General features: G+C 46.8%; 1 protein-coding gene across 1 annotated transcript in view; it reads right to left on the bottom strand.

Annotated features, from left to right (window-relative positions):
• LOC113407227 (regulator of G-protein signaling 5) overlaps positions 1–25,813 on the bottom strand; it is a 93,067-nt gene that overhangs the window by 4,413 nt on the left and 62,841 nt on the right. The window contains exons 3-4 of the mRNA XM_026655456.2: positions 11,855–11,916; positions 1,987–2,153 (exon numbers count right to left, since the gene is read on the bottom strand). Coding sequence (XP_026511241.1) covers positions 1,987–2,153; positions 11,855–11,916 — 229 coding nt within the window. The remainder of the gene's footprint in view (positions 1–1,986; positions 2,154–11,854; positions 11,917–25,813) is intronic.

Genomic DNA, 25,813 nt, shown 5'->3' with positions numbered 1-25,813 from the left:
CCCCCCGCACCCCAACCTCCTGCATCCCCAGCTCTGCCAGTGCATCCCAATGATCTTGCATCCCAATATCATTGCTCTGTACCATAGCTGTCCCTTGCTCCAGGCACTGAATGTGAGTTGGGTTATGTACGGGGTGGTAATGGCAATAGACGTTTGCATACCAGGGAGTGAGGACTTCAAGGAGATGCATTCCGTGCCTGTGGTGTGGAGGGCTGGGTACAGAGACATGGCTGGGGAAGTGTGCCAAAGCAGGTCTGGTGGGACCCCACTGGTGTGTGTGCATGCACATGCATGTGTATTGGGGGGGATGGTTCAGTATGTTAACTGTGGGACATATGTACAACTGCCTAAATAACTACTAACTCCTACCAGCCACATCTTTTCCTGTTTAAAAAAAAAAAAAGGAAATTAAATGGGGAAAAAACTACATTGATGCAGGGTTAAGGTGCCTGGTGGTATGTCGAGTGTCAGCTGGAATCCTGTGGGTGAGAGTCTTTAAACCTACTGCTAACCAATCCTGTGGGTTGTAAATGGAGATGAAGCACTCGTACATTTCATCAACTGTGGGATTGGCAGATGAAAGGTATATGTGTCAATGGGTCATATTCGGATATTGCTGAGACAGGGCAGAGGTAAGGCTGCATGGGATTCCTTAACTGTGCATTTCCTGGTTTTCAGACATTTAAGTTTTGTGCAACTGAGCTTTCTGCCATGGGACAACATATCACCAAGCAACCATAACTATGCATTACCATAGCTTTTCGCCATGGATTAATACTTAGTCTGGGGATAATTGTGACATTGCTGTAATGTTGTTTCCCTTAAACTACCAATAGGAACTCTCAACTTTAACATCATCTTGCCATAGTTTGTGTGTGGGAATACACATCGAGACAAGACATCAGAGGGGCAACTGTGACATCTCCTCTGCAGTTTCCCAGGTCGCCTGTCTTGCCTTTTCCCACTCTTTGTTTCTTTGGGCCATAGGGTTTCTCCACAAGAAGGAGATCAGTGGATTTCCTGCACCTGTCCCGGCACTGCTGGAAATGATGAGATCTCCCGGATGGGGCTAAGAGATGGAGGGGAAAGGTGGAGACAAGCCTTGTGCTTGGAGACAGGACAAAGGGAGGGAAGTAAAGAGGGAGTAGGTGGGTTAGGAGATGGGCCTGCAGCAGCATTTTGAATAGCTGAGTGTTAGTTTGGAGGCCTGAGGTCCAAGAGGAAGAGATCATAATAATCAAGGCAGGAGATGCAAGGGGCTTGGACAAGAGCTTTGATCAGCTTTATAGGCAGGTAAAGGCTGGGTCTTCCCAGTGTCCTAGGGGCCACAGCAGTGAGGTTTAGACACAGTTTGGATGTGTGGGTCTGAGTGAGGGCCAGGTCAAAGTGACATGCTGATTACCAATATGAGTGACAGGGAAGCTAGGGATGTAGTCTGGGGTGACAGTGGGGAGAAGGAAGGGCTTGGGGGAAGATGAAGAGCTCCATTTAGGCTGTGTTAGATTTCCCTGAGAGATGTCAGAGAGACAGGTGAGATGTCAGTGTGGATGGAGCAAGACTGGTCTGCGGGAGACAGGTAAACTATAAAGTGAAAGCTGTTGCTGGTGTCACAACATACCTAAATACATGCACATTTCTCACACTGGTAAGGAACATAAGCCAGTTCACTAGCTCTAGGGAGGAATGGAAGCTGGTGTGACCAAAGTGCAGCCACCAGGCATATGGGGCACAGTGACCCTTCTCTCTGCACCAATGCAGAATTGCATGCTGGGAGCTGCAGGCTCCATTGGCCATGCCTCTGGATTGTAGACCAGGTGGTTGGAATCTGCTCCAATTTTTGCACATTTTCTATGGCTCTTCAGGTTTAGACAAGATGCCAATGTGACTTTCAAGTGAGCACAGTGTGAGCAACCTGCTTTGGTGCTATCAGTACTTGTGTCATGTATCCATCCCTCTCCACATCAATCGCCCTCTGACTGGACTGACCTCTTTAGGTGCCTCCGTCTGGATGAACTCCTCATAAATTTTCTTGGCCTTCTCAGCCATCTTGGTGGGGGACTTGATTTTCTTGTATTCTTCACAGGCAATCCAGAACTCAATGTTCTCCTCACTGAACTCGGATCTAAGGAAGCTCCTGAAGCTGGCAAGCCCATCTGCTCAGAGAGAAAATTGGGAAACACTCTCAACATCACACTCCCCAGTACAATCAGCTGGAAGAAATGAATTTGACATGGCTGGGGCAGTTTGGGAGTGGAAGGGAAATGGAGACGTCCCAGACCATGCACATCCAGCTCTGCCAGACCCAACCTTTGTTCAAGGTGTTTGCACTGACAATGTGAGATCATATCACCATGTTATGACATGGCACAGAGCAAAGACCATGTCGTGCTGACCTGTGAGGCTGTGTCTGATCACAGTGATCCCTTCATGCAATTAGTACCACAGAACCCCGAGATGTTCAAGCTCTACGTACATTGTGAACAATCACAGAATCCAAACCCAATCTTCTCTCACCTCACACACAAGCTCTTTTCAGTTATGGACATGTTTAGGTCCTCAGCAAACAAGCCCAGCATTGTTCAGGTGCTTGACTTTGGCATTCCTGCTCTGGGACACCCTGAGCCCTGGGGAAATGGCACATCTGAACCCAGATCTGAATTTCCTATCTGGCTCCTGTCTCTGCAAGGGCCCAAACCAACAACCTGGGCCTCTCCTGGAGTTCTCTCCTGCATGTCCCAAGTCCGGGGGTGGGGGGGAGCTACAGGGAGCAGAATGGATGTGCCAGAATGCATTTGAGTGCATTTATGTGTGCAAGTCTGTGCTTGATTCACAGGGAGAGGGAGGGAGAGATGGTACAGGAGTGGAAAGAACATATGGGAAGGGGTCAAAAATTCCTCTCGTGAGCCTGGCTAGCAGTGCTGTGGGGTGGGATTGGGGGTTCCCCTTGTGCCCCTGTCTGGCAGTGCTATGGGTGGGGTAGGGGTTCCCCTCGTACCCCTGGCTGGCAGTGCTGTGGGATGGGGGGTCCCCTCGTGTGCCTGGCTGGCAGTGATGTGGGGCGCAGGGGGTCCACTCGTGTGCCTAGCTGACAGTGCTGTAGGATGGAGGTCCGCTCGTGTGCCTGGCTAGCAATGCTGTGGGGTGGGGTTCCCCTCGTGCATCTAGCTGGCAGTGCTGTAGGGTGCGGGGGGTCCCCTTGTGCTCCTGGCTGGCAGTGCTGTGGGACTGAAGTGTTATATTTTGAACATGTCGCAATGAAATATTTGGAGGGGTTGGGCATTGTTTGTTTTTTGTCCACAACAAACACCATTCACCTTCCTTAACGCAAACTGGTATTTTTCAGTGAATACACTAGTCCTTTGGAAATTTTCAATAGGCTCTTGTGCATGCACCTTTTCTCCCAGAAGCCAATTCCTGTCCGGCCCTTTCTCTTTAAGCCTTTTCAAAGCTGGGCTCAGAGACCTCCAGGCCATAAAGGACCATCGTGATCATCAGGTATGACCTCCAGCACATCGCAGGACACAGAACCTCGCTCACCCACTCCTGTAATAGACCCCTAACTTCTGGCTGAGTTAGTGAAGTTCTCAAATCATGGTTTAAAGGCTTTGAGTTACAAAGAATCCACCATTTACACTAGTTTAAACCTGCAAGTGATTCATGCCCCATGCTGCACAAGAAGGGGCTAACCCCCCAGGTCTCTGCCAATCTGACCCAGGGGAAAATTCCTTCCTGACCCCAAATATGGCAATCAGTTAGACCCACCAGCCAAACACCTGGGAAAGAATTCTCTGTAGTAACTTAGAGCACTCCCCATCTAGTGTCCCATCTTCAGCCATTGGAGACATTTGCTGCTACATGCTGCAGATCAGCTACATGTTGTAGGTAGTTTCGTCAGACTACCCCCTTCATAAACTTATCAAGCTCAGTCTTGAATCCATTTAGTTTTTTTGCCTCCACCGTTCCCTTGGGGAGGCTGTTCCAGAACTTCACTCCTCTGATGGTTAGAAAATGTCATCTAATTTCATGCCTAAACTTGTTGATGGATAGTTTATATCATTTATTCTTGTGTCAACACTGAACTTAACTCCTCTCCCTCCCTGGTATTTATCCCTCTGATGTATTTATAGAAAGCAATCACATCTCCCATCAGCCTTTGCTTGCTTAGTCTAAGAGTCTTTGAGTCTCCTCTCACAAATTAGGTTTTCCATTCCTCTGATAATTTTTGTAACCCTTCTTTGCACCTGTTTCAGTTTGAATTCATCTTTCTTAAGCATAGGAGACCAGAACTGCACACACTATTCCAGATGAGATCTCACCAGTGCCTTGTACAATGATACTAACACTTAATTATCTCTACTGGAAATACTTCACCTGCTGCATCCTAGGACTGCATTAGCCTTTTTCATGGCCGCATCACAATGACGGCTCAGTCATCCTGTGATCAGCTAATACACCCAGGTCTTTCTCTTCCTCTGTCACTTCCAATCCAACATCCACAGTTTATAGCAAAAATTCTTATTGTTAATCCCTAAATGCATGACCTTGCACTTCGCATTATGAAATTTCATCCCATTTCTATTACTCCAGTTTTTAAGGTCATCCAGTTCTTCTTGTAGGATATTCTGGTCCTCCTCTAGATTGGCAATACCTCCCAACTTTGTGTCATCCACAAATTTTATTAGCACACTTCCACCATTTGTGCCAAGGTAAGTAATAATGTTAAATAAGATTGATCCCAAGACTGATCCCTGAGGAACACCACTAGTAACCGCCCTCCAGCCTGACAGTTCACCTTTCAGTATGACCTATTGTAGTCTCCCTTTTAACCAGTTCCTTATCCACCTTTCAATTCTCATATTAATCTCTTCTCCAATTTAACTAATAATTTCCTATGTGCAAATGCCGTACTGAAATCCAGGTAGATTAGATCTACTGCATTTCCTTTGTCTAAAAAAAAAAAATCAGTTATCTTCTCAAAGAAAGAGATTTGGCACAAACTTCCTTTTGTAAAACCATGTTTTATTTTATCCCAATTACCATTCACTTCTCTGTCTTTAACTATTTTCTCTTTCAAAATTTGTTCTAAGACCTTGCATACAACTGAGGTCAAATTAACAGGTCTATAGATTCCCGGATCACTTTTTTCCCTTTCTTAAAAAATAGATACTCTAGTAGCAATTCTCCAGTCATAGGGAACAATCCCCAATTTACAGAGTCATTAAAAATCCTTACTATTGGGTCTGCAATTTCATGTGCCAGTTCCTTTAATATGCTCAGGTGTCCCAGGTCCATGGTTGAGTCTAGCTGCACACATGAGGTTATTTTACTCTTTCCTTGCCAGTTCATTTGCTGTCTGGATCATTGTGATAATCTCTAGCAGCACCCTCAGAACCTGGACAGAGTAAGGGTGTCACTGTGAGGACAAAATCCCACAATAACCCACTGCAGCCAGAGGCTAGGGGAGCTGGGTCCGTGGTCATCTGGACTGACAGGGAACCAGCTCTGGATACTTCCTGCAGCTCCAGCCAGGTTAAGTGCAATGTGTGTGTGTGTGGCAGAGGAAGGGGCTGTAATGGGCAGGTGTCACTCCCCCCTGGCCAAGGGCTGGCGCTTTCCCTGATTGTTTTGTGCCCCCTCTTGACCCTATTGCTGCCATTGTTCTATTTAGCTGCTGCACAGAAAATCCTGCATGGCTATTAAATTATTTAAAATGGAAAATACCCCACATCACTGGACAAGACTGACTGGGGGAACCCAGCCTTCCCCTGCTTCCCCCCACCCCATGTGCCCTGTGTTCCATTCCTGCCCCCTGCACTGGGTCTGCCAGCCTGGCTCCCAGCTTTCATACAGTTCAAGCTTTTCAGGCCACAAAGGGGCACTGGCTACATCTTTCCCAAACCAGAGACTAAAGCTCCAGAGCCCCTATTCAGGCACTTGAAGAATGCCTGTGGGAGACCCAAGGAGCCCAGGTCTCCTTGACACCCACCTACGCTCTCCTTCTACAGATTACTGCGAGTGCCTCTAAGCCCCCAGCTCCCCATGTGCTTCCTCAGCTTTGCCCTGCTGTCTCCCGCCCTACCCACTCGCTCCCCCTCAGCCATGATCTCTCTGGGGCCACTGTCCAGGCAGACAAAGCACACAAGGATTCTGGTAGCTAGTGTGAATGCACTGAGTCATTTGGGCTTCACTTGGCACAAAACAACAAGGAAAGCACAGATGGGGGAGGCTCAAGTGTGTGAGTGTCAGTGTGGCTATGAATGGGGTATGTATGAGTGATTTGTTAGCAGGCACCAACATCGGTACATAAATAATGGCAGAACAGCAGTGTGAGATCTGTACAGAGTCACCTCTGCTACTGCCGCTGTGGCCAGAGGAAAGCTCCCCTCTGCCTTCCCTGGACAGGTTCTGCCTGCAGAGCCCCAGGGCCAAGTTAGAGTCCTAGGTGCAGTATTGTGCTGAGAGCCACAGGCCATCTCAGCAGCAAAGCTCCCCTCTTGGCTGGGGAGAAAGGCCTGCCAGGGCAGGCAAGTATCTCACGAGAGGGCTGCGAAGTCAGCAGCTTCCAGCAGTTGCAAATGCATTGTGAAGTCAAGAAGAATAAAAGAGGCTGTGAAGTGACAGAGGGTCTGTCTACACAGCAACTAGACACCCGTGGCTGGCCCCTGACAGCTGACTTGGGTTCTGGCTGCAGGGCTGTTTCATTGCTGTGTAGGTGTCTGGGCTCAGGTTGATGTCTGGGCTCTAGGACCCGGCAAGGGGGGAGGGCCCCAGCCCAATCCTGGAAGTCTAAATAACAATGAAATAGCCCCACAGCCTGAGCCCTGCAGCCCAGAGTTGGCTGGTATGGGCTAGCCATGGGTTTTTCTTTGCTGTGTAGACAGACCCTCAGTGTCTTCAGGTCCCAGACCTTCAGAGCTTTTTGCAGGGCTCAGCAGCCAGCAAAGTCTGACAGAGCCCTGAGAACAGTTAGCAAGGGCTTCTGGCTCCCAGACAGCCTCTGCCCTGACACCAGTAAAGCACATGCTAATTAGTGAGCACAAGGCAGGGTTAGCCAGAGAGCAGTCCCAAGAAAGTGAACTCTGGGAATTGTCTGGAGAAAGAATGAAGCAGCAAGAGATGAGTGTTACAAACCAGGGCACATGTGTCTGACATAACCCCGAATCCCAGACTACTGAACTCACCCATTCCAGCACCAAGCCTGGAGAAAGAGAAGCAGAGCTTCATTAAGCAACAGAATGACCAGTAACTCAGAAATCTTCCTGTCCTGCAGCCAGATAATGGGCTGAGATTTAGTCTATTCTAGAAAATTAGATCGGCTTAACTTGTCCAAAGCTGGTCTCCAAAGTGCCTGTCAAGGCACTTTGTCCAAGCCCAGGTCTCCTTGACACCCACCTACACTTTCCTTCTGCAGATTACTGCGAGCACTTCCGAGCCCCCAGCTCCACACATGCTTCCTCGACATTGCCCTGCCTCTCTCCCGCCCCATCGGCTCACTCCCCCTCAGCCACAATTGTTCACGCCCCTAAGATGTCGCTCAAGGGTGTGAACAATCCACACCCTAAGTCCCCATGTAGACAGCGCTAGGTCGATGGAAGAATTCTTACATTGATCTAGCTACTGCCTCTCAGGGCAGTGGATTACCTATGCCAATGGGAGAACCCCTCCCATTGGTGTAGGTAGTCTCTACACTGAAGCGATATAATGTGCCACTGTAGTGTTTCAAGTGTAGACAAACTGTTACAAATAGCATAAGGGAATATCTGGGCTGAACTGGCCCCATGACAGTCCAGGAGAACTTTGTCACTGACTTCAATGGATCCACCCAGCATGGATCATTTTCTCTGGATCTGTAGACAGGGCCATGAAGCTCACCCACTAATGCATTTCTATTGCATTCCACAAGCTTGTATAGAAAGCCCGTCATCTAAACCAGCATCACTGACCAGGGTACTGGGAGGATGGAAGAGTAAAGAACCAGTACATAAAAACGGCCATATTGAGTCACACTAATGGTCCATCTAGCTCAGTATCTTGTCTTCTAACAGTGGCCATGCCAGATGCTTCAGAGGGAATGAACAGAACAGGTAATCAAGTGATGATTACCCATCTTGCCCATTCTCAGCTTCTGGCAAACATAGGTTAGGGACATCATCCCTGCCCATCCTGGCTAATAGCCATCGATGGACCTATCCTCCATGAACATATCTAGTTCTCTTTTGAACCCTATTATAGTCTTGGCTTTCATAACATCCTCTGGCAAAGAGTTCCCCAGGTTAACTGCGTTGTGTGAAGAAATACTTCCTTTTCTTTGTTTTAAACCTGCTGCCTATTAATTTCACTGGGTGAGCCCTAGTTTTTGTGTTATGAGAAGGAGTAAATAACACTTCCTTATTTACTTTCTCCACACTGGTCATGATTTTATAGACCTCTATCATATCCTCCCTTAATCATCTCTTTTCCAAGCTGAAAAGTCCCAGTCTTATTCTCTCCTCATGCGGAAGCTGTTCCATACCCCTAAACATTTTTGTTACCTTTTCTGTATCTTTTCCCATTCCAATATATCTTTTCTGAGATGGGGCGACCATATCTGCATGCAGTATTCAAGATGTGGACATACCATGGTTTATATAGAGGCAATATGATATATTCTGACTTATTATCTACCCCCTTCCTAATGATTCCCAACCTTCGGTTAGCTTTTTTGCTGCCACTGCACATTGAGCAGATATTTTCAGAGAACTATTTATGATGATTCCAAGATCTCTTTCTTGAGTGGTAACAACTAATTTAGACTTCATCATTTTATATGTATAGTTTTAATTATGTTTTTCAATGTGCATTACTTTGCATTTATCAACACTGAATTTCATCTACCATTCTGTCGCCCAGATTTGTGAGATCCCTTTGTAACTCTTTGCAGTCTGTTTTGGACTTAACTATCTGAGTAATTCTGTATCTACAAATTTTACCACCTCACTGTTTAACCCTCTTTCCAGATCATATATGAATATGTTGAACAGTACTGGTCCCAGTACAGATCCCTGGGGGACACCACTATTTACCTCTCTTCATTCTGAAAACTGATCATTTATTCCTACCATTTGTTTCCTATCTTTTAACCAGTTACTGATCCATGAGAGGACCTTCCCTATTATCCCATGACAGCTTACTTTGCTTATGAGCCTTTGGTGAGGGACCTTGTCAAAGGCTTTCTGAAAATCTAAATACGCTATATCCACTGGATTACCCTTGTCCACATGCTTGTTGACCCCCCTAAAGTAGTATTAGTAAATCTAGTAGATTGGTGAGGCATGATTTCCCTTTACAAAAACCATGTAACTCTTTTCCAACAAATTATGTTCATCTATGGGTCTTATAATTCTGTTCTTTACTATAGTTTCAACCAGTTTGACAGGTACTGAAGTTAGGTTTACTAGCCTGTAATTGCTGGCATCACCTCTGGAGCCTTTTTAAAAAATTTGTGTCACATTAGCTATCCTCCAGGCATCTGGTACAGAAGTGGATTTAAATGATAGGGTACATACCACAGTTAGTAGTTCTGCAATTTCATATTTGAATTCCTTCAGAACTCTTGGTGAATACCATCTGGTCCTAGTGACTTATTACTGTTTAGTTTATCAATTTGTTCCAAAACCTCCTCTAATTATACCTCAATCTGGGATAGTTCTTCAGATTTGTCACCTAAAAAGAATGGCTCAGGTTTGGGAATCTCCCTCACATCCTCAGCTGTGATGATCGATGCAAAGAATTCATTTAGTTTCTCCACAATGGCCTTATCGTCCTTGAGTGCTCCTTTAGCATCTCAATCATCCAGTGACCCCACTGGTTGTTTAGCAGGCTTCCTGCTTCTGATGTATTTAAAAATTTGTTTGTTATTACTTTTTGAGTCTTTGACTAGGTGGTCTTCAAATATATATATATATATATATATATATATATATATAAAATCAGTAGCCTAAAGCCTTAAAAAATCCTTTAAGTCTCTCAGAAGTAGTGAGCTTGTGAGAGGCATTTAGTTCAGTTGGCTGCCAGGGAATTAAAGAAACAAGCCAGGAGGTTAATGGCACTGAATCTGGGCATCAGACTTTACCACAGAGACTGCTCGGTGACCAGTCCCAGACTTGTTCTCCCCAGGTAACAAAGACAGAGAATGCACTGACAGAATGGGGGTGCTGGAACAAACGGACACAGGAAAGAGCAGAATTGCATGGTGCATAGCCAAGAGGGCTGAGAACTTACGAGCTTCTAGAAATGCATTCCATCTATTACTAAAGAAGGCAATTTTTCCAAAGAGCAGCTATTCAGCTGTCATTTACAGATGGTTGGAATTCCATCTTCCCAAAGGAAAATGCTGACAAAAATTGCTGAATTTCCCCCTCCCCCCTTTTCATTGAACACTGAAAATTGAAATATTTTGGCCCAAACCTCCACATTTTCTCTTTTGACAAAAAGTTAAAATTTCCTGCAGAAAGCAGAAACTGTTCATGAAAATAATGTTGTCCAGTCCAAACAATGCCGCAACATGCTGTAACCAGGGGTTCAGAGGCAGTGATCACTGTGATCCCTTCTGGCTGTGGAATCCATGAATCTCTGACTCAGTAACCATCAGGAAGAATGCACCTACCTCATCCAATCACTAACTCACCTGTGCCCAGCAGAGGTGAGGTGGGATTGCAGAGCACAGCACGCTGCACTGTCGCGGAGATGTGAGGGACAGTCACAGTGCCCCTTTCACTCAGCAGAGGGGTGTGACAGAGGCCTCTGCTCACTATTCTTAGCTGTGCCTGGGAGTAGAATGCGAGGGGAGGCAGGAGGGGAAGGGGATTGGCTCAAACAAGACCAAGGAGCTGCTGCCCCAGAGGCAGAGGATCCAGACTACTTAGGGTGATGGGATCTGTGGGAAGGAGCCAGTGATATTACCTTTTCGGGCAGGGAGCAGGGGTGTGTGTTGGGGCTGCATCTGACACTGAGGAGTGGGAGGGAAATGGGCTCCTTGTTCAGCAAAGAAAAGGGCAAGGAAAGAATTGCCAGGCCTGGTCAAGGGGGCCTGCTGGGGACAAGATGTCTGGGCATGGGGAGAGTTGTCCATGGACAACCCAGCACAACTTCAGGGCAAGAGAACTCGCTGAGACTCTGAACTATGAAACCCCATGTGGGTGATCCTGGAGATGGGGGGAAAAGGGAAATCCAAGGTTCCCCATCCCTACTGCTGCTGCTCTAGGAGCATGTCATAAGAGCCATCAGACTCTGTTTGTATCCCCAGATCCCTCACCACTTACATCACTGCAGTGGGGTTCAGTGAGCCCCACCAGAACTGCACAGAGTACTGAACATGCTGACATCACTGCATGAATAGCCACCTGTAATTAAACGTTCGTGTCAAGGCCCATTTGCTTCCCCACACATTAGCCCCAGCTCTGCTGTGCCACAGCACACTTCTCTGGCAACAGAATACCTCCTCTCACACCCATCACACACACAGCACAAAGTTACAGAAGCAATCCACTTTGGGGAGTTTGTCCAGCTTTACATAGCTGCTGCTAAGTTGTCTATTCCCTGGCTGAAAGCTCATGCAAGGCTGAGAGCAGGGCATGCAGGGGGGAATGGGGACCTTTCCCAGCTTGTTGACAGTCCCACTCCCTTTTGGCATCAGCAGAAATGCTAGCCCTAAGCAGTGGCAGGGTCCTCTCCTGTACCCTACCCCGGAGCTATCAAGCCCCCAACAGGCTGGTGTTAAAGGGAATCACGAGGGAGGGGTCACTGCTTTATGCCAGTGGGAACATTTCACGCTCAGGGTATCTTCGTTCTCACTGCAGGGGCACAGGGAACTTACAAGCATTTTGCAGGAGCTTCTCCAGGGACTCACGCCACTGCAAAGCCTCATCTGGTGAGGTCCTAGAGGGAGAGAAAACCACAGACTGAAATTGTGACAGCACATCATCAATGAAAATGTAGGAAAGCTGAGAACACTTCACAAGCCTTATCACCCCCTTTTACAGAGGGGAAATGGAAGCATAGAACAATGAAGTGACCTGTCCAAGGGCACACTGCAAGTCAGTGACAGAGACAGGAACAGAACCTAGAAGTCCTGACAAGGCATTAGCCACTAAACATATGACTCTCCTCCTGGAGATGCATACAAATATAACCAAACAGTCTCCTTGAGAGCCAGCTGGGGTTTGTATTGGGAGATAGAGGTGTCTTTTTCCCCACACACACTGACAAAAAGGAAAATCCAAACCACCAGGTGCGTGGTAAATCTGTGCAGGAAATACATGGCACGGAGCAGAAAATTGCCTGTAGAAACTGGGTGCATCCATTGCCCTCTCCCCCTGCTCATCTGCCCAGCTGCAGTCTGGGACTGTGCCTGGTCCTGGCACGGATTGCTGCTGGGAACCAGGGTGTTGTGGAGGGTGCAGGGAATAGCTGGACCTGGATGCGCCTTGTAGCATAGGAGCTGCTCCAAGGAGAGCTGTTCCTCAGATATAAAAAGCAGCAACAGCCTCAATCTGTTTATCAGCCTTAAAATGGTGGAGTGAGTCTTGAAGACACTGAGGGTCAGTCATCCCTGACAGGGCAGAGCCCAGTGCAAGGACTGAGATGGGGGCTTGTGCTCCCCCCACATCCTGGAGCTTCCAAACCCATGGTGCAGATTGCAGCCACCCTGAGGGCTGCGCTGACTAATTGATATGGCCCACATGGTCTGTAGCAGTGCCACAGAATAGCTGGGCAGAACCTAGCCCTTTCATGCCCCCTTCAACTCCTGACCTTTCACAGGGGGTTCTGTGTGTTGTGTGGGTTTTGTGGGGGGGTTCCCCTTCAGTTTGCAGAGGCTGGTAGGGCGCAGTGTGCAACAAGGGAGGCTGGGGAAGATGCATAAAGAAATGGAGGCTCAGGTGATCTTCAGTGGGATTCTACCTGTCCCTAGAGGACAAAGGCAAGACAAGATTATGATGATCAACAGATGGCTCAGGCGGTGGTGCTATAAGAAGGGCTGAGATGGTCGGTGCCCCCCATAAGGCTTTATGGAAATATGCTTATGTATGTGTGTGTGTATATAAATAAATAAAAATAACATAACTAGAATGTGTTGTATGCTACATATGCCATGTAACATACCTCTGTAAAGGTTATGATCTATGGAATCTATTAATCCCATTTGTAGGCATGTATCATTTTTGTATTCAAAGTTATGAATATTGGCTGCATACTTGTTTGATTCTAATTAGGCTGTAGTGAAGCAGTTGGTCAGCTTCCTGAGAAAAGACTATTCTCAGTAAGTGCCCAATCAAGAAACACTTAAGCCAACAATGAACTTGGAGACACCAATCCACATCTGGGCTTTCCCAGGAATGTGGTTGGCTGGTAAGGAACTCAGTCGTGCATGGACATGTGATTTGCCCAGGTGACTCCAAAACTCCATTTGAAGCTGGACTTTGCATAGGAGAGAGGAGGGGGTCTCCACCCACAAGAGAAAGTCTATTTAAGACTGTGGGAAACCCCTCCATTTTGTCTTCAGCTGGCTAAAGAGAGGGCCTCTTCACCCCCAAAGATACCTGAAAGAAACTGGAACAAAGGACAGTGACTGCAAGGGGTGGGAGTGATTGCTGGACCCAGACTAAAAGGAGATTAGTCTGTAAAAGGGAGCATTCTGGAACCGGTGAGGATCTTATCTGTATTCAGTTCCTTACTGTATTAGACAGACTTGTGTGTGTTCTATTTTATTTTACTTGGTAGTTCACTTTGTTCTGTCTATTACTACTTGGAACCACTTAAATCCTACTTTCTGTATTTAATAAAATCACTTTTTACTTATTAATTAACCCAGAGTATGTATTAATACCGTGGGTGGGAGGGAAAACAGCTGTGCATCTCTCTCTATCAGTGTTATAGAGGGCAAACAATTTATGAGTTTACCCTGTATAAAGCTTATACAGGGTAAAACTGATTTATTTGGGTTTAGACCCCATTGGGAGTTGTGCATCTGAGTGTTAGAGACAAGAACACTTCTGTAAGTTGCCTTCAGTTAAGTCTGCAGCTTTGGGGCAAGTAATTTGTTGGAGCAGACGAGCGTGTCTGGCTCAGCATAACAGGGTGCTGGGGTCCCGAGCTGGCAGGGAAAGCAGGGGCAGAAGTAGTCTTGGCACATCAGGGGGTTTCTGTGATCCAACCTGTCACAGTGGTGTAGTCGGCAGGATCTGTGCACAGCTGATTGCTTTGAGATACTGGTAGTGATTTTAAGTGAGTTTTAAGTGTGGTGGCTGGAGAACAGACAAAGTGGTTACTGGTTTGTTATTTTCTGTTTGCTTATTTCAGGCAAGGGAAGTAGGGACAGAAAAGGAAGCAAAATAAAGTCTGAACACTGGGCTCTGGGAAAGTCTCTGTTGACTAAGAATCCCCTGAGCTGAGTGCATCCCAGTTTCAGTGAACTGCAGAGGGGGTGTGGCCCAGCACAAGAAAGCAGGAAAATGACTACCAGTGAAGCAGCAACTAAACTAGAGCTGGCTAGACTGGAAGCAAAGAAGAAAGAAAATGAACATAAAAGACTGATGGAGAGAGAGGAGGCTGCCCACAAGAGAGCTATGGAGGCAGAAACAGCAAGGGTGGAGGCAGAGGGAGGTTGCCTACAAGAGAGCTATGGAGGCAGAAACAGCGAGGGAGGTTGCCTACAAGAGAGCTATGGAGGCCCAGAGGGAGGCCCAGAAGCATGAACTGGCTGTTATGGAGTTGAAGAGACAAAACCCTCCACCTGCTGGTTCCATTTCCCCAAAAATCCACAAATGGGAGCAACTGTGTCCACAGTATTAGGAATCCAGTGATATTGCTGAATATCTCATCACCTTTAAGAGACTGTGCACCCTCCATGCCATCCCTGAAGATCAAAAGATGACCACATTGATAGCAAAATTGACTGGCAGAGCTCTGGACATATTCAATAAGATGCCTATTGATGATGCCTCAAACTATGGTAAATTTAAGGAACTGGTTTTGAAACAGTTTCGGGTTACACCTGAAACCTACAGGGTTAAATTCAGGAGTCTTAAGAGGGAATCTGGATTGAGCAATGTGGCTTATGTAAATGAAATGAGAGATTTGGTAGATAAGTGGGTGAGGGGGAAAGGCATTACAAGCTTGGAAGAAATGTGTGATTTGGTTACTCAGGAACAATTCCTGAATATGTGCAGTGATGACGTAAAACAGTATTTGTGGGACAAAAAGGTGGATGCAGTGGGTCAATTAGCTGGGTATGCAGACTCTTATGAGCAAGCACAAGCTGCAAACAAACAAACCACTGGCAGATGGGTACAGGGTTGGGGGAAAGCAGAATCACTGTTTTATCCCTGGGAAAAAGGAGGCTGGGCGTTCACCTCCCCATTCCCCTGTTACTCGTCCCAAATTTCCTGTGCAAGCAGAGGGAGCCCAAGAGGTGCTATCATTGTAAGTCCACTGAGCACCTGAGGAATAAGTGTCCCTTGCTGAGTGGGAACAAGCAGCAAGTAACACATAAAACTGCTACTTCTCAGAGCCCAGCTGCTGCCTCTTTCCACACAGGATTTGTAAAGCTTGCTTCCACACAACCAAGCAATGAGCATATGCATGCTGTTAAAATCAATGGTAAAGTGCTTCTTGGATTGAGGGACACAGGTGCTGAGATTTCTGTGGTCAGGAGGGACCTGATCCAGGAGAAGGATTTGTTGCCAGGTAAAATGGCAGAATTAGAACTAGTGGGAGGTTACAAAGTCCTTGCACCTTTAGCTAAAGTACACATGCAAACTGGTGGTTTGCAGGCTGAACTGACAGTTGCAACGGTGGCACACAATTTTGCACCATTTCTACTGGGGAATGATTTCTTTAATGTGGCAGAATCTGTCCCAGAGTTGGTTAGCAGTGAGACGGAATCTTGTGCTAAAAGCCCCAGGGGGGCTGAAGTCAAATGGACTGCTGGGGGAATAGGAGGGTGTCTCTTAGATTCCTCTGTAGCAGTAAAGAATGCAGATTTGGGGGCAGGGATGGTTGTGGCCAGTTCCTGTAGCCCCAGGGCTCCAGGCAAGTCCCAGAGGGAGGGGCTGGACAAAGCCAGCTCCTGTCCTGTAATCATCTCCCCGGGGGAGGGGAATGTATCACTTTGTAACGGGGGGCCACTCCAGCTGCTAACTGCCAGGAAGTTGAAGGTCAGCACGGGGCAAAGCCTGCCCTGGAGTGCACAGAGGCGTGTGTCCCAAAGGTGGAAGTTGGGGTCCTGGTGACCACTGTGGTGGGAACAGACCCCAAGATCTCTGTAGCTGGAAGGAAGCCCAACCTGAGTGAAAAGGGGGGAATTTTGCTGGCCAGTGAAGGGTCTGCCATAGCTGGTAGCTGTGAGCCCACAGCTAGACCAGGGTCACCTTCCCTTTTGGGGGACACAGGAGTGTCTGACCCAGAGGGAAGCCCCGAGAGGGAAGCCCAGATGGAAGGTGAGGGGGAGCCAGAGATTCCGCCCACCTTTTGTAGGGAGGATCTTTCCCAGGAGGAGGGTGAAAAGTCTGCATTTAAAATGCCAGACCTCTCTCCTGTGGATCAGGTTTTAAGGGAAAACTGGGGGTCAGATCTCCGGGAGGGGGGAGTCCATCCAGCTGACCTGTTGGGAACAGAAAGTGGGGTTTTACCAAACCAAGGCACTCCATTGAAAGATGTTGTTCTTGCAACGCTTTTAAGGGATAAAACTCTCTCCAAGAGAGGAGGGGGAAAATCTCTGCATGGGTGAAACTTCACAAGGGAGTGGGGTCCAGCAACTAAGATGTCTGTACACCAATGCAAGGAGCCTGGGGAACAAAATGGGGGAACTAGAACTACTGAGGGTGAAACCAGATACTATAGGGATAACAGAAACATGATGGAATAGTAGGCATGACTGGAGTACAGGAATTGAAGGGTATGTGCTGTTCAGGAAAGACAGAAAAAAAAGGTAAAGATGGTGGAGCAGCATTGTATATTAATGATGTGGTAGACTAAAGAAATTAGAAGTGATAGAATGGATAAAACAATCTGTGTGGGTCAAGAGCACTTTGAGGAAGAAAGCTACCAGAGACTTCCCTGGGATAGTGCTTGGGATATGCAACAGACACCCCCCTCCCCCACCAGGATCTGACTTGAATATGAATAGAGACCTCTTGAATATGAATTTTTAATGAAATAAACACTACTGGGAATTTTGTGATTATGGGAGACTAACTTCCCAGATATCAACTGGAGAACAAATGCTACTAATAGATGGATATAAACTGGCCAGCAACAAATTAAGGTTTGAAATTAAATGAAGGTTTCTACCCATCAGAGGAGTGAAGTTCTTGAACAGCCTTCCAAGGGGAGCATTGGGGCTAGCTTCCAGTGGAAACCTAACTGGATTCAAGACTGAGCTTGATAAATTTATGGAGGGGATGGTATGATGGGATGGCCTATAATGGCATGTAGCCAATCTGCAAATATCTCCAATGGTTAGTGATAGGACACTAAATTGGGAGGGCTCAGAGTTACTACAGAGAATTTTTTCCCAGGTGTCTGGATGGTAGATCTTGCCCATATGCTCTGGGTCTAATTAAGTGGTCCCCAAACTTTTTTAAGTTCTGCCCCCTCACCCTTAATGTAATTTTCTCACACTCCTGGGAGCTGCTGTCAGGAGCCAGAGCCACAGTCGGGGCCAGAGCTATGGCTGGGGCCATGGCTGGGAGTGGAGCCATGGCCAAGACTGGAGCCAGAGACGAGGTCAGAAGTGGAGCCAGGCCACATTCAGGAGCCAGGGGCTGAGGCCCGAGGCCAGGCTGGGAGCCGGGGGGGGGGGGGGGCAGAGCTGGGGCCGGAAGCTGAGGGTGAAGCTGGGATCCGGGGCCAAGGTCAGAGCCAGGAGTGGAGCCACAGTTGGGGCCAGGAGCTGGGCCCTGAGGACAGGGCTTGAGCTGGGGTGGGGACAGAGTGGAACTGGGGACGGAGTGGGACTAGGTGACACTCTCTCCCTGTGGAGGCTGGCATGAGCCCCGCTGCACCCACCCAAATGTTCTTCCACACACACCAAGAAAGGCACACCCCACAGTTTGGGGACCACTGGTCTAACTGATTGCCATATTTGGGGTTGTGAAGGAATTTTCCCCTGAATCAGATCGGCAGATCTGGAGGGTTTTCACCTTCCTCTGCAGCATGGGGCATGGGTCACTTGCAGGTTCAAACCAGTGTAAATGGTGATTCTCTGTAACTTGAAGTCTTTAAACCATGATTTGATGACTTCAGTAACTCAGCCAGAGGTTAGGGGTCTATTACAGGAGTGGGTGGGTGTGGCCTGCAATGTACAAGAGGCCAGACTAAATTATGATGATGGTCCCTTCTGATCTTAAAGTCTATGAGTCTATAATAAATAATAGGGCCCAGATTTTCCTGGATGTGATAGCTGACAGATGTCTTCACCAAATAGTCACTGAACCTACAAGGGGTCATGCCATTTTAGATTTGGTGTTGGTGAGTAGTGAGGACTTTATAGAAGAACTGGTGTAGGGGATAACCTTGAGTGATCATGAGCTGAACAAAAAAAAAAAAAAAAAAATAGATCCTTGATTTCAACAGGGCAAACTAAAAAATTAAGGGAATTAGTTAGGGCAGTGGACTGGGCTGAAGAACTTAAGGATCTGAATGTGGAGGAGGCTTGGAATTACTTCGTCAAAGTTGCAAAAGCTTTCTGAAGCCTGCATCCCAAGCAAGGAGGGGAAAAATCATAGGGAAGGGTTGCATACCAAGCTGGATGAACAAACATCTTAGACAGGTGATTAATAGAAAGCAGAAAGCCTACAAGGAGATCAAAGAATCTAGGTATGTCCAAACATCTAAACAAATACTTTGCTTTAGTTTTAATATGGTTAACGAGGAGATTAGGCATATTGGCAGGATGGCTAATGGAAATGAGGATATGGATATAGAAATTACCATGTCAGAGGTGGAAGTCAACCTCAAATATCTTAGGGACTAAATCAGGGGCCTTGGATAATCTCAGTCCAAGAGTATTAAAGGAACTGGCACATAAAATCGCAAGCCCAATAGCAAGAATTTTTAATGAATCTGTAACCTTGGGAGTGGTACCATCTGACCGGAGAATTGCTAATATAGTTCCTATATTTAAGAAAGGGAAAAGATGATCTGAGAAACTACAGGCCTGTTAGTTTGACCTCAGTTGTATGCAGATCTTAGAACAAATTTTGAAAGAGAAGATGTCTAAAAAAAATCAGTTATAGGAAATGCAGTAGATCTAATCTACCTGGATTTCAGTATGGCATTTGATACAATTCCACATAGGAAATTATTAGTTAAATTGGAGGAGATTAATATGAGAATTGAAACGTGGATAAGGAACTGGTTAAAAGGGAGACTACAACGGGCCATACTGAAAGGAGAACTGTCAGGCTGGAGGGAGGTTATTAGTGGAGTTCCTCAGGGATTTGTCTTGGGACCAATCTTATTTAATATTTTTATTACTTACCTTGGCACAAATGGTGGCAGTGTGCTAATAAAATTTGTGGATGACACAAAGTTGGGAGGTATTGCCAATATGGAGGAGGACCAGTATATCATACAAGAAGATCTGGATGACCTTGAAAACTGGAATAATAGAAATGGGATGAAATTTCATAATGCAAAGTTAGGGACTAACAAAAAGAATTTTTGCTATAAGCTGGGGATGTTGGAGTGGAAGTGACAGAGGAGGAGAAAGACCTAGGTGTATTGGTTGATCACAGGAGGACTATGAGCCATCATTGTGATGCAGCTATGAAAAAGGCTAACGCAGTCCTAAGATGCATCAGGTGAGGTAGTTCCGGTAGAGATAATTAAGTGTTAGTATCGTTGTACCAGGCACTGGTGAGACCTCATCTGAAATACTGTGCTAAGTTCTGGACTCCCATGTTTAAGAAAGATTAATTCAAACTGGGACAGGTACAGAGAAGGGCTATGAGGATGATCAGAGGAATAGAAAACCTGCTTTACAAGAAGAGACTCAAAGAGCTTGGCTTGTTTAGCCTAACCAAATGAAGGCTGAGGAAAATGTGATTGTTCTCTAAAAATATGTCAGAGGAATAAACACCAGGGAAGGAAAAGAGTTAAGAGTCAAGTTAAGCGCTAATGTTGATGTAACCCACACACCTCATGCGGGTGGTGTTCTGTCCCATCTAGTGGCACCGAGTGGGGGCTTGTCCGGAATTCCAACTGGGAAGACTCTGAAGCTCTGTACGCACTTCCTCAGCTAGGGGAAGTATGTAACCCACAAACCTTATGGGTGTGGTGCTCTGTCCCATCTAGTGGCACCGAGACCACTTAGAGAGCAATGAATGAGTCTGCTCTACAGCCTTAGCTAACAGCCAGTTGGCTTTTCAGAGAATCATAGAATATCAGGGTTTGGAAGGGACCTTAAGAGGTCATCTAGTCCAACCCCCTGCTCAAAGCAGGACCAATCCTTAGCTCATGCGGTAGAGGCCCATGCACTAAGCTCCAGAGATTCCAGGTTTGATTTGGCCCGCCAACGACCGGGGTCTGGCAGCGTTACATTGACACAAGAATAAATGGATATAAATTGGCCATCAACAAGTTTAGGCTTGAAATTAGATGAAGGTTTTCTAACCATCAGAGGAGTGAAGTTCTGGAACAGCCTTCCAAGGGGAGCAGGGGAAGGGGGAGCTGAAAACCCTAACTGGCTTAAAGATTGAGCTTGATGAGTTTATGGAGGGGATGATATGATGAAACTGGCTACAATGGCAAGTGGCCTCTCTGCAATTGTTCGTAGCAAATATATCCAATGGCTGGTGATGGGATACTAGATGGGGAGGGCTCTGAGTTACTTCAGAGAATTCCTTCCCAGGTGTCTGGTTGGTGGGTCTTGCCGACATGCTCAGGGTCCAAAAGTCCACAAGATTTGGGGTCATGAAGGAATTTTACCATGGATCAGATTGGCAGAGACCCTGGGGGTTATCACCTTCCTCTGTACCATGGGTCACGGGTCACTTGCATGTTTAAACTAGTGTACATGGTGGATTCTCTGTAACTTGAAGTCTTTAAATCATAATTTGAGGACTTCAGTAGCTCTGCCAGAGGTTAGGCTCTATTTCATGTGTGGGTGAGGTTCTGTGACCCGCAACGTGCAGGAGGTCAGGCTAGATGATCATGATGGTCCCTTCTGGCCTTAAAGTCTGAGTCTATGAAAATGCCCTAGCACCACCGCTGCACTGGGGAAAGGGTGCGGAGCCTGCATGGCCTCTTCTCCTGCACCTATTCCTGCTGAGAAGGTACTCTGTGCTGGGGGCGTTCCCTGAGATTGTGTGTTGTGTACTCTTTACACTAGAATGGACTCAGCCCAGCCATGGTCCTGACTGCAATCAGGCTCACCTAATCCAGCAGATTAGAAAATGCAGCAGATATTCAGGCCACATGGGCAAGCACAGAAGGGAAACAGGAGGAAGGGGCTCAGGAGCAGGGACTGCAAACAATGCAATGGGGCCAGTGTGCGAGTTTACTGGAATAAATCATCTAATATTACCCACTGACTTTTTGCTCATTTGCTTACAGGCAGGGCTGGAAGTGCTGCCTGTGGTTAAGGTTATCCAACACTTCCCATTATAAGACTGTCTTCTGTTGCTTATAGCTTTGTTAAACTTTAACCATTTGGGCTGAAATTTTCAATGCCAATTGTCTGCCTTAGGCTGCATACTTTTGGGAAGTTTCATCTGAAACAATTCAATAGTTTCTGAGAATGACAGAACAAGGAGTAATGGTCTCAAGTTGCAGTGGGGGAGGTTTAGGTTGGATATTAGGGAAAACTTTTTCACTTGGAGGGTGGTGAAGCACTGAATGGGTTACCTAGGGAGGTGGTGGAATCTCCTTCCTTAGAGGTTTTTAAGGTCAGGCTTGACAAAGCTCTGGCTGGGATGATTTAGTTGGGGATTGGTCCTGCTTTGAGCAGGGGGTTGGACTAGATGACCTCCTGAGGTCCCTTCCAACCCTGATATTCTATGATTCTATTAATAATATTAGGGAAAACATGCTAAAGTTGTCAAAACTGTTTTTTGAGAAGCTCTTGTGCCTTTGTGCTTTGGAGCAGTGATATGAAATTTAGCTAGGGATCACCCTGGTGTCAGAGAGATGGCTTTGGTTGTCTCCATGAAAATCTGCACAATTTTGCTGTAGTTATATGCTTTTAGAAAATGCCATTTGCAAATACTTAGTAGATACTTGTTAGAGTTTTGGCAGCTAAATTCTCCAAAGATTCCATCTGCACTGAGCATGCTTCATCCCCTTATGAATCCAACATGTGACTGGACTGCACAAGCACCATCCTCCAAAGACTTATCTCTGCAGTTGCTACTCCCAGTTGCTGGAGTGCAGTGTGGTGCTGGGCACTATCTCACCTGTGCTCTCAATGCCCTCCCTCAATGGCACCCAGGCAGTTAGGAGGAGCAGGGGTATGCAGTCTGACAGGGCTGTAGAGGGGTGAGAATTGGGTAGGATGGAGCAGAGTTACTGGCCTATCGGGATAGGGGGGAAGCAGTAGACATGATATATCTTGATCTTAGTAAGTCTTTTAACACAGTCTCACATGAGAGTCTCATAAGCAAACTAGGGAACTCTGGTCTAGATGAAATTACTATCAGGTGGGTGCACAGCTGATTGATAATTGTTCTTTGAATATGGTCTTTCAATGTTTCACTGTCGAACTGGGAAAATGTATCTAGTGGGGTTCCACAGGGATCACTCTTTGGTCCTGTACTATTCAGTATTTTCATTAATGACTTCAGGAATGGAATGGAGAATATGCTTATAAAATTTGCAGATGGCATAACGCTGGGAAGGAGTGCAAGCACTTTGGAGAACAGGATTAGAATTCAAAATGACCTTGATAAATTGGAGAACTGGTCTGAATTCAACAATGTGAAATTCAATAAAGCCAACTGCAAAATACTTTACTTAGGAAATAAAAATGAAATGCATAACAACAATATGGGGAATAACTGGCTAGGTGCTGAAAAAGATCTGTGGGTGATACTGGATCACAAATTGAATAGGAGTCAAAAAAGTTGCAAAAAAAATGCTAATATGATTCTGGGGTGTATTAATAGGATTGCCATATGCAAAATTCTGGAGCTAATTGTCCTGCTCTACTTGGCACTGGTGAGGACTCAGCTGGAGTACTGTGTCCAGTTCTGGGCACCACATTTCAGGAAAGATGGGGTGTGAGGGTTCACACCCCTGGTTGCAGCGTAGCATGGCCTAGTGGCCGGAGTCCATAGAGTTGCCCCTGGTTATGGGGTAGCACAGGCTAGTGGCCAGAGTCCATAGAGTTGCCCCTGGTTATGGGGTAGCACAGCCTAGTGGCCAGAGTCCATAGAATTGCTCCTGGTTACGGGGTAGCACAGCCTAGTGGCCAGAGTCCATAGACTTGCCCCTTACCATGCTGTAGGACCTTGCCATGGGCTCAGCAGGGGAGGGGTCCTACTGAAACACGCTGAGGCTTACCAGGGGCAAGGTACCAGTCTGTCTCACACACACCCCGGGTCGCTTCCTACCGGCATGAGAGTTGGGGTCTCCCACAAGTCTCTAGGTTCTCCGTGGGTCTCCGGGTCCAGTCGCCTCCTCGGGCTCCTCCCGCAGCAGGGCGTCGTGCCGGCCAGGAGAGGCTTCAGTTCCCAGCAACGTCAAGAGTGGTGGCTGGTCCTCCGCAGGAGCTTCCCAGTTAGGTCCTTCCCCTGCAGCCGCCAGCCCAGACTGAGCTGAGTTCCCTCCTTTTATACTCCCAGAGCACTTGGAGCATGCCCAGTACGAGCGGGGTGGGACTTCCGCCGCCAGAGATACTGGTCTGACGCTGCCGGGGCTAGTGCGGGGCGGGGCTGCCCCGTCACATGGGGACAAATTGGAGACAGTCCAGAGGACAGCAACAAAGATGATAAAATGTTTAGAAAGCCTGGCCTATGACGAAAGGTTAGAAAACCTGGGCATGTTTAGTCTTGAGAAAAGAAGACTATAGGGGGACTTGATAACAGTCTTCAAATATGTTAAGGGCTGTTATAAAGGGGATTGTGATCAATTATTCTCCATGTCCACTGAAGGTAGGACAAGAAGTAATAGGTTTTATCTGCAGGAAGGATATTTACATTAGATATTAGAAAAATCTTTCTAGCTCAGGGTAGTTAAGGGTAGTTAAGCTCTGGAACAGGCTCCAGGGGAGGCTGTGGAATCCCCATCATTAGAAGTTTTTTATGAACAGAATGAACAAACACCTGTCAAGGATGGTCTAGGTTTACTTCAGTGCAGGGGGCTGGACTTGATGACCTCTCGAGGTCCCTTCCAGCCCTACATTTCTATGATTCTATGGGGAATCATCATTGTGTGGGGGAATTTCTAGTGGGTTTCCACATGGATCAGTTCTAGGCATGGCACTATTGAACATTTTTGTCAGTGATCTGAAAGTAAATGTAAAATCACTACTGATGTTTGCGGATGACACAAGGATTAGAGGAATGGTAAATAATGATGAGATAGGGAAACCGTACAGGGTGATCTGGATCTCTTGGTAAGCTGGGCCCCTCCAAATGTATTCATATGTGTTGTAACACAGCCAAATGTAAGGTCATACATCTAGGATTAAGGACTGCAGGCCATATCTACAGAATGGGGGATTGTGTCTGGGAAAGCAGTGACTCTGAAAAGCATTTAGGGTTCATAGTAGACAAGTAACTCAACATGAGCTCCCAGCGCGATGCTGTGACAAAAAGGGCTAATGCGATCCTTGGATGTATAAACAGGAGAGTAGTGAGCAGAAGCAGGGAGATGATTTTCTCTTTGTATGCGGCATTGATGAGTGATACTGGAATACTGCATCCAGTTCTGGTGTCCACATTTTAAAAAGGATGGTGAAGAATTGGAGAGAGTGCAGAAAGGAGCCACAAAATGATTCACTGGCTGCAGAAAATGCCTGATTGTGAGACATGCAATCTGTTTAGCTTATCAAAAAAAAGATGTCTAGGTTACTTTATTACAGTGTATATGTATTATAATGTGGAGAAAATACCAGGTCCTAATGGACGAACAGCAGAGGCTAACAGAGGGAGTTTGCCTGGGAGTTCGCCTGGAGAGAGCTCACTGAGGCTTTCATCTGCTGGTTTCTCTGAGTAGTTCTTGCAACAGCTGAGGAAGCTCTTAAGAGGAAGGTGATATGGAAGGTGAGCGATCAGCTGTTGTAACCTGCACAGGTTGTGCCATGTTTGTCTTTCTTCCACAGGACAGAAGCGACTTTGTCTGTACAAAGTGCAAGCTGGTCTCCATATTGGAAGAGAAGGTTCGAGGTCTGGAGAAACGAGTATCGACTCTGCGTTGCATAAGGGAAAATGAAGATTTCCTGGACAGACGTCAGGAGATGCTTCTACGGCCACAATGTTCTGAAGATTCAGAGCAGGCGCAGCAGGGACAGACGGATGATGAAGAAGCTTGGCAGCATGTGACCTCCAGAAGGAGAAAGAGGAGCGTCCATGTACCAGCAATGGAGATACAGGTGAGCAATCGTTTCCATGTTCTCTCTACAGGTACTAATGCGGAGAGTGGACTAGATGACCCATCTGAGGGAAGGGAGCAGAAGGAGACTCCACCGATTGGAAGGCAAAAGATGCACTGTCCGAGGGATGGGGGTTCCACGACCACCACTCCCAAGAGGAGGAGGCGGGTGGTGGTGGTCGGGGACTCCCTCCTCAGGGGGACTGAGTCATCTATCTGCCGCCCCGACCGGGAAAACCGAGAG

Source organism: Terrapene carolina, unplaced genomic scaffold (assembly GCF_002925995.2).
Source record: "Terrapene carolina triunguis isolate 2854851 unplaced genomic scaffold, T_m_triunguis-2.0 Scaffold210, whole genome shotgun sequence".
Lineage (NCBI taxonomy): Eukaryota > Metazoa > Chordata > Testudines > Emydidae > Terrapene > Terrapene triunguis.
This window is presented reverse-complemented; position numbering and strand designations above follow the sequence as displayed.